Source organism: Leuciscus leuciscus (genome assembly GCF_965113295.1).
Source record: "Leuciscus leuciscus genome assembly, chromosome: 6".
Classification (NCBI taxonomy): Eukaryota; Metazoa; Chordata; class Actinopteri; order Cypriniformes; family Leuciscidae; genus Leuciscus; species Leuciscus leuciscus.
In genome coordinates this window covers 30,480,962-30,494,135 of record NC_138730.1, presented here as the reverse complement: position 1 = coordinate 30,494,135, position 13,174 = coordinate 30,480,962, and the positions used below count along the sequence as shown (strand labels likewise).

Here is a 13,174-nt window from a genome sequence, read left to right as displayed (position 1 = left end):
ATTTTTAAGCTTTCGGACACAGCCTCTCTCTTTTTAATTTTTAATTTTTAATTTTTAATTTTTCAATCAGCCATTATTACCTAAATGTTTATTGCAAGACATAAAATAAAGGAAACATAGTTTCCCATGTTTTCCATTTATTTGTTCAAATATACAGGAAAAACTGATATTGTGAAACATTTTTACAATTTACAATTCTATTTTAAATAGTTCTATTTTACTATATTTTAAAATGTAATTTATTCCTGGGGTGGCAAAGCTGAATTTTCAGTTCTCGAGTAACCTTTGTTATTATGTTTTTGTTAAATGATTATATTATGTTTATAATAAAGGTCTCTACTATCACTTTTGATCAATTGAATGCCTCCTTGCTGAATAAAAGTAAAAAATCTCACTGTTTGTGATGTTGCAAGTAGCAAAAAAAGTAGACAAATTATAATAATAAAAAATCAGCATTGTGAATATATTGCAAAATATTCACTATATATCCTAGCCCTAGTGCCAATTTAGAGACATTCATTACAGCTCTCTCCTCCTGCCCACACCCCCTTAGTCATGTTCCCTCAGCCCATTTCTCTGTCATTCTCTTTTTTGGCTCTCCGACTGTTCGCCTCCAGTTCTGTCCTCCCACTCTCTCTCTCTCACTCTCTGTCTTTCCTCCCCACCATCATTCCCTCTACTGCTTTACTTCTCATGGCTCTCAGCGTGCAGTGTTATGTTCAGTGACTCCTCCATCTGTTCATCTTTTCCTCTTCCTCTTCCTCTCTCTCTCTTCTGCTTCAGTGGTCACTTACAGCCACGTGGTTCTGCTGTGTAGTTCACCGGGCGGCCAACACTCCATCTCCAAAGCTGGAGACATAGCTGTAGAATACGGGAATGACCCAGGGTGTCTTAAAAAACATTTGCTGTGACTAAATAAACTTTGCATCCTCTCTTGAGTAAATGAGTAGTCCCCCGTCCCCCGTCCCATTAATTGGAATAAAATACAAAGGAGCAGCTATACAGTTAGTAGTTTGTTATAAAACATGTAGGAAAGTATGAAATCTGTATCTTGTAATCTCCCTACTTTCACTTCCACAGAATTAATTATGGCTGATTGCTAATTAAGCTAATTATAGGATGGTACATTTATATAAACAAAAAAGAAAAGTAGAACAGTGTTACTTTGTCTGTGTAATCAGTCATTGGTTTCAGTTCATTTTATGTTTCACTCTGTGTATTTAAGGTGATAGTTCACCAAAAACTTCTTTAATCATAAATTCCAATCATGTTTTTCCAAACCTGTATAAACGTATTTCCTCTACCAAACACAAAAGAAAATATTTTCAAAGATATATATATAAAAAAAACTGTTTTCATCCATACAACAAAAGTCAGCGGGTTCCAAAACAACACTGAACTAAGTATAACTTTCATCGTGTGGACATTTTCTATTGTGTTCTGCAGAAGAAAGGAAGTCATACAGTTTCAGAATGAGCCCTGTGTTAAAGTTTAGAGCCGGGTAGAGGATGTTCTCACTGTTTGGATTTGAGCATAACAGCAGGTGTCAAAGTAAAGAGAAATAATTGGATTGAGCTTGAGCCCAGTTTAAGTTAGCTAGATTTTACAGATACTACAAATGTCCTATCTGAACAGGAAAGGCAAGACCTTCCCCCCAACGACGATCCAGTGGGTGACATTTTTGTGGTGGTGAAGTGGTTGTGCTTTTGACAGGATTCGTTTAATACTCCCTTTCTCTCTACAGTACAGTATGTTTTTCTTCTTTCTTTTTTGCCTCTCTCTCCCTTTCTCCTGTGCTCCAGCTGCCTACATTATTATTTGTGGTGATGTTGCGTAACTTTGTTGGCTGTTGGCCTGAGAGCCATGCTAAACCTCTGCAGGGGTCAGAAGAAAGTGGGATGGGGATAGAGAGAGAATTAGAGCGAGTAAGCCAATAAGCGAGTGTGTGTGGCCAAGAGATCCAGGTAATAAACCTTTTGTGCTTTGAGGCACCTACTGTACAGTAAATTAGGCAAGGCAAGGCAAGTTTATTTATATAGCACATTTCATACACTATGGCAATTCAAAGTGCTTTACATAGAACGGAATAAAAATACCACACTATGGCAAAAAAGTGCTTTGCATAGAAAATATCTGAGCTAAGTGCTGCTGTCTGCTCGGCCTTGAGCGCCAGTTAGCATCAGTGTTAGCTACTGGCTGATTCGGTCTGTGTTCAATCACATTCATCTCGTTTGGAGATTCCTCATCTACATTCATTAATACTTCAAATCTGTTCTCAAGATGTATAGGCGCTGGTAGGAAACCAGTGTTTGCAATCCTTGTCATAGCCATATCTGGGGTAGAGGATGCTACCATGGCAATATGTGATACTCGTGACAATCTGATGTCTTGAGTGTCTTTGGGTCTCGCTCCCTATTTGTGCCATCGATTAGTGTGTTGATCGGCTTGTTTCTCTACACTCAGTATGGTTTGTCGAGGAGCACTAGATTCATGGGACTCACCAGCTGTATGCTGGGGACGTCTATGATGAAGCTCTGTTGTGTATGCCGTCTGGTTTGGTAGTCCCGCAAGTAACTTTGTTTCAAGAACTGCAATCCTTGTCGGCGCCGATGGCCTCGTGGTCAGCGTGCCAACATGTACGAGTTCGAGTCCCGGCTCGTGGACCTTTCCCGATCCCATCCCCCGTCTCTCTCCCACCTCGCTTCCTGTCCACTCTATACTGTCCTGTCCCAATAAAGGCAAACATCACCAAAAAAACTATATACAAAAAAAGAACTGCAATCCTTTGTAAAAGTCTGTGGCAGTTTGTGCAGCAAGTGTATTTTAGAAGAGGCATTTTCTTTCTTATCCTTTTGGATGTAGGCAGCTGTGTTATACCTTCTATGTAAGCGGATGGCAGTGGGAGGCTGGTCGGATAGGAAAACCGCCTTTTTTGTAGTTATTTTCGAAGTTTCTAGTTTTTAACGTTGATGCCAAGCTATGTCGATTTAGCACTGTGCTGATATGTTGAAGTTAAAATTAGGAGATAAAATATAAAAGCGATAGAGCAAAGCGCGGAGCAGTAAGCAAGAGCATCCGAACAGTAGCTAAGCAGGAAGCAGGAACTATTACAGTTTATTATAATACATTATATTAGGGGTGTAACGTACAGAGAAGTCACGGTTTGGTACATATATTGGTTTTGGGGTCAGGGTTCAATATGAGTTCGGTACAACAAGAAAAAGCAAGAAATCCCCAATGCTAGGTTTCTTTTCATTTATTTTGAACAGACAGTATAGTGCAAATTACAGTTTGTTCCACCTAGTGGCATTTAGTCTCCCCTGAAGTAGTTTGGACTGTTGTTTGTCTTTATTTATTGTATAGCTTCTTATACTTATACTTTATAGTTGATATTGATAATTAAAATCATTAAAAAAAGAGACTGTGTCATAATGCACATATTGCCTGAACCACAACCTCCGCTTCGGAGCAGTATTCAAGGCTAAGCATATCACATCATGCATTATGTCCGGGACAAATGCCTCGAAATCGCGAGATGTCGAGGAAAACGTTCCACTGTAAGTTAAATTAATTCGATATTTCATACAATTTGGTAGTAAAAAATAGTGTTGCACAATTGTGCATTTGCATATTTGCGCATACAGGGCGCATTTGAAGTCGCTTTTTAATCGGGACAGCCTTCGTCACGCCGCAGTGACGCAATCGGCCTTCGAATGCGGCCTTCGAAGGGTGCAGCCTCCGAATTGGGACGCAGCTCTTGTTTTGGGTTGGATATGCATAGATTATTTGTTCTTCTTCTGTTCTTTTTCCTGTTTCTGGTGGATAGCAAACAGCGTTGCATTAGTGCGCGTGCGCCCAGTTATGGATTGGAGTGTGGATCGCTGTATGTACCAAACTGTGACGTCCGTACCATGTCGGTTCGGGATGAAAACATGTACCCTGACATATATTGAGCATATATATATATATATATATATATATATATATATAAAGATTTATATATTAATTGTTAATACACACACACACACAAATACACAAATACTTTGGGAAGTGGTTTCAAACTCCCGAAACGAACACCAAACTTCATCTTGGCCTTATTTTGTTCGAAATGACATCCCACTTCGTTATTCAATTATGCTTGAAGTAGATCGGTATATTGAGTATATTGAAGTATATTGGTAAGTTGGTAAAGTTGTTTTTTCAAACTTGATGGTTGGTAAATTATTAAATTGCCAGCTTAGACGAACTCATGCCTAGCTTAGAATTGTTAATAACCATCTTCTCCAAAACACAGATTCTCCAACAGAGATCATATGGATTCAGGTCTACATCAAGAGCTCAAGTGTCCTACACAAACACACACACACACACATATATACACACACACACACACACACACACACACACACACACACACACACACACACACACACACACACACACACACACACACACACACACACACACACACACACACACACACACACACACACACATATATATATATATATATATATATATATAATATGTGTGTGTATTAATATTTTTATATTGTATATTCTACTAATTATACATTTATATTATATATATAAATATAACAAAACATATTTTGCATTAGCCTATTTCTGCAATAGTGCTAATCACAGTAAGTCACCTAACCCTCCTGGAAATAACATAGTAGCCAGTCAGTGAGATTGAAAATGGTGTATTACTGCTCTCTTCATTGTAGTATTCATCAGACAATCTTTGGATGTATTGACTGAAGCTAAGATTAGGCTGCACACTAAACATGTTATGACGAGGCGGCGGAAGAACCGGAGGCAATTGTTTACCTCCTCCAATCTTATCAATGGCCTCAGTCATTTGCAATCAGAGTGGAGGGAACACTGTACGTGAGCAGCCAGCCACTATTGCAGGTGTTCAGATTGCAAGGTATTCATCTCTCTAGACCACTTTCTCTCCATTGCCTTCCATGCTACCACTTGACTGCTTGCCTTACTCATATAACGCCGGTAATTAGAAGTAGCTGGATCCAATGAGCCTTTGTAGAGATCACTTCAAAGGGACCTTTGGAGAGATAGGGGGGACGGCACACGGTGACGGCACACACTGGATTTATTGAAAGAAGGAGCTTGTAATTAGCTTAGTGGATGCTGCGTCTCAAAAGAAGTGGACACAACAACCCTTTTTTCTTACATTCTATCTCTCTGTGTCCATGAGGACCGGCCAATTATAGCTTATTTATGGAAACAATCTGACTGAGCACAGGATGAGGATAGTACAACACACACTGATGGGTAATGTCATTATAAACATCTTGATATGAAATTGTCACGGTCAACGAAGCTGATTGAATGATGCTAAAGATACAAACACTGATCTTGCATTCAGAAGGTCTTCTAAGGACAAGTACCTTTATATCCGGTCTCAATTACATCCACAACCCTGCAGGCCTGCTGCTGCTGCTTATTTTAATGATGTGGCTGATAGGGAAACGAGCACAGGTGCAGCAATAGGCCTCGCATACAATCAACATTAAATGTAACATAACATGTCCAATGCCTCCCAAAATAGATTAGCAGCCTGTGAGATGTTTACACAAAACTGCTGTTCTTCATCTTCATCTAAAGTGATGTGATGTTGCTGCTGCCAAGGTCAGCTCAATTTCTGTAAGCTCCATAAGGCTTCCAGGTGTCGATGGGTCAGATTTCACAGAGGTGCTTGATGTTTGATCTTTTATAATCACTGTCTGTGACCTACGTCTACTTCAGATTTACACTGTATATAAAAGACATGTTGTTATACTGTAGAATTTGTAGCACTGAATTTGTGGACGCGAATTTGCAAAGCGAAATAAAATGGACCGAAATTTGCCCGTTGAATATTATAGGTTGTATTTTTAAATAGTTTGAATATTTTGGAAGTGAAATATGAAAGCTGAATATGGATTATTGAATTTTGAATAATGAAAATGTGTTTGAAATGTTTTGAATTGAAATATTCACAGCTTAAATATTCAACCATGTTGAATTTCAGCCCATAAAAATGCAAGCCCTAAAAATACAATGCATTAAAATGCAAGCATGGTTAATGCAATGCATATTTTTTTCAAGTAGTGCAATTCAACAGGCTTTTTTGTTTCAAGAACATTTGGCATTATTTTACTTCCATAGAGATAAACGATTACATTTAACAGTGATATTATTATTATTTTATTAATTTTTTTACAAATAAGTCTTGTGAGCTCAGTGAACTTAGTGAACATTAGATGACTGCAAAGATAATCTAAATGTCAAAATAAACACTTTACAATAAGTTTTCATTAGTTAACATGAACTTCCAATGAACAATGCTTCTACACCATTTAAAATTCTTAGTTAATGTCAATCTCAACATTTACTAATATGTTTTTAAAATCAAAAGTTGTATCTGTTGTATCTAACATTTCGGAATTTTCCTGCTGTTTTCTTATTTCATTAAAATTAGACTTCTACTTTTAGATAATGAACCTAAATTAGCCTAATCGACCAGGCTTCGCTTGTATTTCACAAGTTTTGTACAACTGAAGTGAAACAACAAATTAATGTTAACACAATTTGTTAATTCATTGCTATGAGCTGATTTAATGATTCAGTTCAGTGTTAAAATTAATTTATTGCTTCTTGCCAAGTCTAATTATTTTGTTAATTAAGCCTTTTTTTAATTTTTTTTTTTTGTTATTAGCCAATCAACTCGCAGACCTCTTGAAATCCTTCATGGACCACAGTTTAAGAACCACTGCTTTTGCTGATTTACAGATAATGAAAAGGCTTGCTTTATAAAATAAACTCATTTACCCTTGAAATGTAGCATGCTCTTGTCTGATCTAGACATGTTTATCTAATATTTTCCTTCATTACCATATTTGATTCAGTTACCGTAGCTGATTTGCTATGCATTAGATTTTTCTAGACAGAATGAATCTTTATGATCAGATGAGAAAACATCATGCTGTTACCTAAAAATGGCCCTCCATACATATTCAGTAGCATAGACTCCTTCTCTAATGAGTGTTGTTGAAGTCCCTGCGGCCAAAATTACGTCAATTCGCCAGCAAATAGGGATTAGATTGTGGCTAGGTGTAGTCGCAAAATCTTTTAGTGTTAAGACTTGAGCAAAGTCTTTGTATGAACGTGTAATCAAGCCTTACTCTGCTTTATTGATTGGTTGTCTCAACTTAAGATCTGTGGATCAATGAAGAGGAAGAAGGACTCAAAGAAATGTTTGCGCTCCCTCTGCTGGACAGACAGCTAGTGATGATTGTATTGTAATAATCTAATTTTAATCATTCTCAAAGTCACTCTGCTGTAAAGTAATGCTGTTGAAACTCTCATAAGATCTCACTGACCCTCTTTTCTGCTCTGTTCTGCAGTGGGGCGTCTCCTCATTGAATTCAGCTCCCAGATAACCCTCGAGCGGGTACAGAGAGAGAACCCTAATGTGACAGAAGGGGGGAAATACACTCCTCCGGACTGCCGGCCCAAACAAAAGGTGGCCATAATCATCCCATTCAGGCACAGAGACAACCACCTGAAATATTGGCTTCACTACCTGCACCCAGTCCTGCGCAGACAGAAGATTGAATATGGGATCTTTATCATCAACCAGGTTAGTGTGTGTGTGTGTGTGTGTGTGTGTGTGTGTGTGTGTGTGTGTGTGTGTGTGTGTGTGCATGTGTATATATGTGTGTGTGTGTGTGTGTGTGTGTGTGTGTGTGTGTGTGTGTGTGTGTGTGTGTGTGTGTGTGTTTGTTTGTGTAGGACACTTGAGCTCTTGATGTAGACCTGAATCCATATGATCTCTGTTGGAGAATCTGTGTTTTGGAGAAGATGGTTATTAACAATTCTAAGCTAGGCATGAGTTCGTCTAAGCTGGCAATTTAATAATTTACCAACCATCAAGTTTGAAAAAACAACTTTACCAACTTACCAATATACTTCAATATACTCAATATACCGATCTACTTCAAGCATAATTGAATAACGAAGTGTGATGTCATTTCGAACAAAATAAGGCCAAGATGAAGTTTGGTGTTCGTTACGGGAGTTTGAAACCACTTCCCAAAGCGAACTTTCCAGAAAATATTCTAGAAAGGAGAACTGGCCCCCTGACTAAACCTGATTTCTCCCAAGTTTTTTTTTTATAATTTTTTTTTATTTCTGTCACCTGATGGTTTGCTTAGTTGGGGACACATAATATTCAGCAATATCAATATATCAATTCACACTGCTGTCATTTTTGTTGTGTGTTTATTTTGTTATTGAAAGGAAAGAGTTTACAGTTACCTCTGCTCTGTTATTTCAAACTTCTTTTTTACCTCCAATCAAAGAATGAAAAATAACTTTTCCATGAGTACATCGTGGCCATTAGTTGATTGTTGGGTTGTTGATGGTCTAAGACTAACAGCCTAGGCCAGCTAGTGACCAGTTAAAAAAACAATAACCATCTGAATTTTCCAGCAGGAATGTCAGAGTTTGTTCATTTGGTTGGTGTGAATGCTATTTTCACGTGAACAAACCTCAACGCATAAATAAAAAAGTTATTCTTCATTTAAAGAATGAATGAAGTTCACCTTCTTCTCTGGAGTATCATCTAGCTTCAATGGTAAACAGCTGTTTCTATTAGGTCTACTCACTTTGCTACTCACATTGAAAACCTCTAAACCTCTATAGGGGATGCTGTCAAGGTTAGCTAAAAATTGTAATGGATAACAGAGAGCCAAGAGGCTGTTTTATTGAATGGAAGTTAATGGAGGAGATACTTTAAGGCCAATTCACACTACACCGTTAGACGCCGACTAACACGGACAAACACCAGATTACAGTACGCCACTTCTCAGGCATTCCACAACCCGAAAACAAGTGCCAACTAATGCCAACAGATGCCAACTGGGGTAGCACACTGATCTGACAAAACCCCACAAAGCGTCTGTTGCCGTCCGTCGGTGCAGTGAATATTGGCCTTTAGAATGCTAAATAAACTGCTTTTGTGCAGAAATGGCTAATTAAGTAACATATTGGGCCCTATTTTAACGATCTGAAACGCAAGTATCAAACGCAAGTAACTTTGTGGGTGGATCTCAAATCTAAAATGGGTTGGTCTGAAGTAGCTTCATTATTCATAGGTGTGGTTTGGGCGTAACGTGAAATAAACCAATCAGAGCGTCATCTCACATTCCCTTTAAAACCAGACGCGATTGTTCCATGGCGGTTTGCTATTATAACGGCGGATTTGCCAGGCACACGCCAGGAGCGGTTCACAGCCGAGGAAACCGACGTTCTCGTCCGGGCCGTAAAAGACAGAGAAGTGACATTGTATGGGGATGGGAGAAACCCACCCAAATTAGCTTCGGTTAAACAGGTGTATAATAATTTGGGTAAATGTGTAAGCTAGATTTATGCATATTTTTTCACATCTTCATGGACACCACAATGATTTCCCTTGTGTGGAATATTTTCGTTGTACTTATGTATGGTTTGCAAAATTGTCAACTTCTGTTTGTAGATGAGAGGAGCAAATGTATGCGCGTTGTGCATACGCTACATTATGGCCAAGCATGCGCCCTTAAAATAGCATCTGAATAACGCGCCACTGACTTTAGACTAGGTTTTTCCTGGTCTGTGACGGAATTGTTTTCTGGAACTGCAAAATAGCACCAGGGAACGTTTGCGCCGGAACACACCTCCTCTTTTCTCTGAACCGCCCCCGGGAGCGCAAGTTCATTCCCTAATTTACCAACGTGCGTCTGTGGAGGGAAAAGTCTGCAGTGCATCGGTGCAAAAATAGGAATGATACATGCATCGGTGTACAAAGTCAGTTGCGCTGGGTGCAAGATAGGGCCCATTGACTTGTTTGCTAATCTTCAACAGATTTGCTATCAGATGTCCGTTTTGTTTTTTCTTTTGGAACTCATATATTTGTTTATATATTATATATATTTGCTTATTTTTCCAGTGATGTAGACGTGGCCGTTGATATCTCCTCCAACATCTGGAAAAATACTACAAGAATAAGAGATCTGTGGGGGTAGGGGAAGTTGGTTAGGATTGAACTCTGATTTGGACCAAGCAATCGAACCATTTGTGAAAACAGCTGGAAGCATTGCTTCTCTTCCACCTCCCCCTCTTTCATCAGTCTGTTGTTCTTTGTGTGGAGTGACCCTGGAGGGGCGGCAGAGATCTTCAAGGCCATGAGAAATCATTAGCCTGTTTGCCACATTGTTGTCTGCCTAGGCCTGTTGTTTGGGTTAATGAGTGTGATCAAAAGTTTGCAGCTATCCATCTTCAAAGTTTGCAGAGTAATGATGTGACCTGTCGAGCAGTGAGCGCTGAGAGATCTATCTGTGGAGTAACAAAGAAGGGCAAAGAGTCTGTAATTGATGGAGCATCGGCTGAACACTGGGCTAAGGTTACCTTTCTTAGAGCTATCACCTCACTAAATGCAGGTCAAATATGTGACAGGTTGATTTTCATCGTCACATTATGACTTTTTTTTTTTATCTCCAAGATTTAAAACCACTGAACAGGGACATAAAACTAGTCCGTTTTTTAGTGCAGTCTTTAGTATCCGTGTGACAGTTGGAGTTGTTTTAAAATGCAAAGCACTTTGGATCTTTCTCAGGGTCAGTCTTACAATTACAGATAACTGCAGACTGAATCGTTTTAGCTAGTCTTGTCAATTGATTACAAATTTTAATCAAATTAATTAAAGGAAATGCTGATTAGTTAGTTAAATGAATCACGATTAACAGCATAAATCAGTATTTGCTGAGAAAAGACCTCAGAGGAAGATAATGTGAAATTAAGTAAATGATGATGAGTATAGCAGACTAGTCAAAAAATGTATAATTGGACCTGCAGTAAGTTTATCACTGGCCTACATTTCACAGCAATCCATTTAGCTAATAACTAAGAACTGTTTTCTTTTGTAATAATTTAAAATGTAATTATTTCTGGCTAGAAATAATGAATAGAATTAATAGAATAGAAGGGTTAGAATTTTTTTTTTACATTAAAAATGTCTTTGTCACTTTAAGTCAGTTTAATACATCTTTGCTGAATATAAAAAAGAAACCTTAATTCTCTTTAGCAGTTTCACTGTATATCTTTTTCAGCATCTCCTGACATGAGAGCTATGTTAAGTTAAAAACGTTGACGTAAAGACACGTTGAAAATGTTTTGTTCCATTCCTTTGTGCTCCATCCAACTATTTTTAAATTAAGAACGCGTCATGTGCGAACATCTTGCTCGTTCTGGTGAGGTTTGACGAGACACACTGCCTGTGGGAGCAGTTGGATTGTGGGTGACTGCAGGCTCGCAAAAACATAAAGGTTGTAATTCAGTTTCTTTGAAGGTAGCTTATTATAGAATTTACTTATCCACACTTTTGATGCTTTCTGTTATATTTGAACTCATTGTAGTCCATCTCATATCACACAAATCTCCTCTTCTGACTCAACACTTGTTAGTAAAAAAACTTATGCTAACATTCATCTGTTTTGTTTACTCAAGCAATGCTGTCAAATTGTGTTGAGTGGGTCTCATCAAAAATGTAAAATGTGTAGCTAGTTATTTGCGCTGTCAGAGCTGAGCAGTGAGGAACGCACACCATATGCACATGCACGCTCAATTGTGACATTATGCACTCTGCATTTTCATGCAAGCAGTATCAGTAAATTTCCATGCTCAGCTCAGTATAACAGAATAGAATAAGAATAAGCAACAGAATAAGCTGAAGGCCAGCGTTTGCTCTTTTCTCAGAACAAGGTGTTTGCTAAATTAGTCCATTTCTGTACGTTGGAGTATCTGGTACATCCAGGGTAACTGTTTACCTACCATTAGCAGACAAAGACAACAGGACCCTTTCAATTTTGAAAGCACTATTATGTTATGTAACAAAAGTTTGTGTCTCTCCAGTTTGTGGGTCAACTGTTTTGATATAAAGTGCACTTTAGAAATGTTCTTTAATTCACTTTTGATTGAAGGCTGTGTGGATGTGTTGATCATTATCCATTGTGTTGATAATATAACATGATACATTGAAGTACAGAGTGCAATTATCTTCTCTTTTAGTTGAAGAATGTAATTTTTCTGACAATTACTTTATCTCATACATTAGGCATGTTTAATTTACCTACATAAAATGAAAAGAAAATTAAATTAAATATGCAATGTCTGCTGCAGACATTTTCGATTGGTCCAATTCCACAGGCTTTTCTTATCTTGTTGCTAAATTGCTTGTATCCATTGCAATCTTGCTTTAGCATCTTTTATTCAACTGGCTGGAAAATGGAAAATCATTTCTGGATTTTCTTTGCTTCATTTTACATGTAAAAAAACACAATGTTTTGGTCTGTTTGTCATTATAAAAATACCTATATCACCTTTTCCCCCCCATTTTCAGCTTTTCTTTTCTATAAAAGTTGTATTCTCTTTTGGTATTGTATCAAACATACAGTACCAGAGCAGATGACTCTTATGTCATTTCAATTCTGGATGATTTTCTTCTGTGGAACATAAAATACGATATTTTGAAACTCAGGGAAGTCAAAACAACATTGGAACCCTTTGACTTTCATTAGCCTATGTGGACAAACAGTTCTGTAAAATATTTTCTTTTGTGTTCCACATAAGAAAGAAAGTCATACAGGTTTAGAACGACATACAGGTCAGTAAATTATGACAGAATTTTAATTTTGCGGTGAACTATCCCTAAAGGTTGTCGAATTGTACTCCTAGATGATGTAATGATGTTTTTTTTGTTTTTTTTTAACAGACCATTTTCACAGAAACTTGCAGTTCATGAAAAATGGTATAAAATCACAACTTTATGAAAATCTGCTTTTATTGAATTCCCCAGGCACTGCATTTTAATGACAATCCTTCTTTTTATCACATTATTATGGAATTGGAAGTGTATAGAAACCTTTATTTCTCTTTTCTTGAGTCAGAGCTTATAAAATACAGTCTCATTATATTGAAGTGAAATATAATGAGCATTATTTTAAAAGTGCCCTCGATTGAAATAGATTTCCCCTTTCAAACATTCATGTTCACAAATGATTTGCATTATTACAGGAAAGCTGCCCTGCTGACTCCTTTGTTTAAGCAGCGACAGTCACAGACCAGTGAATCTG

General features: G+C 37.7%; 1 protein-coding gene across 1 annotated transcript in view; it reads left to right on the top strand.

Moving 5' to 3' along the window:
* Window positions 1-13,174, top strand: part of b4galt2 (UDP-Gal:betaGlcNAc beta 1,4- galactosyltransferase, polypeptide 2) — a 109,309-nt gene that overhangs the window by 48,744 nt on the left and 47,391 nt on the right. The window contains exon 3 of the mRNA XM_082172704.1: window positions 7,412-7,647. Within this exon, the coding sequence (XP_082028830.1) occupies window positions 7,412-7,647 (236 nt within the window). The remainder of the gene's footprint in view (window positions 1-7,411; window positions 7,648-13,174) is intronic.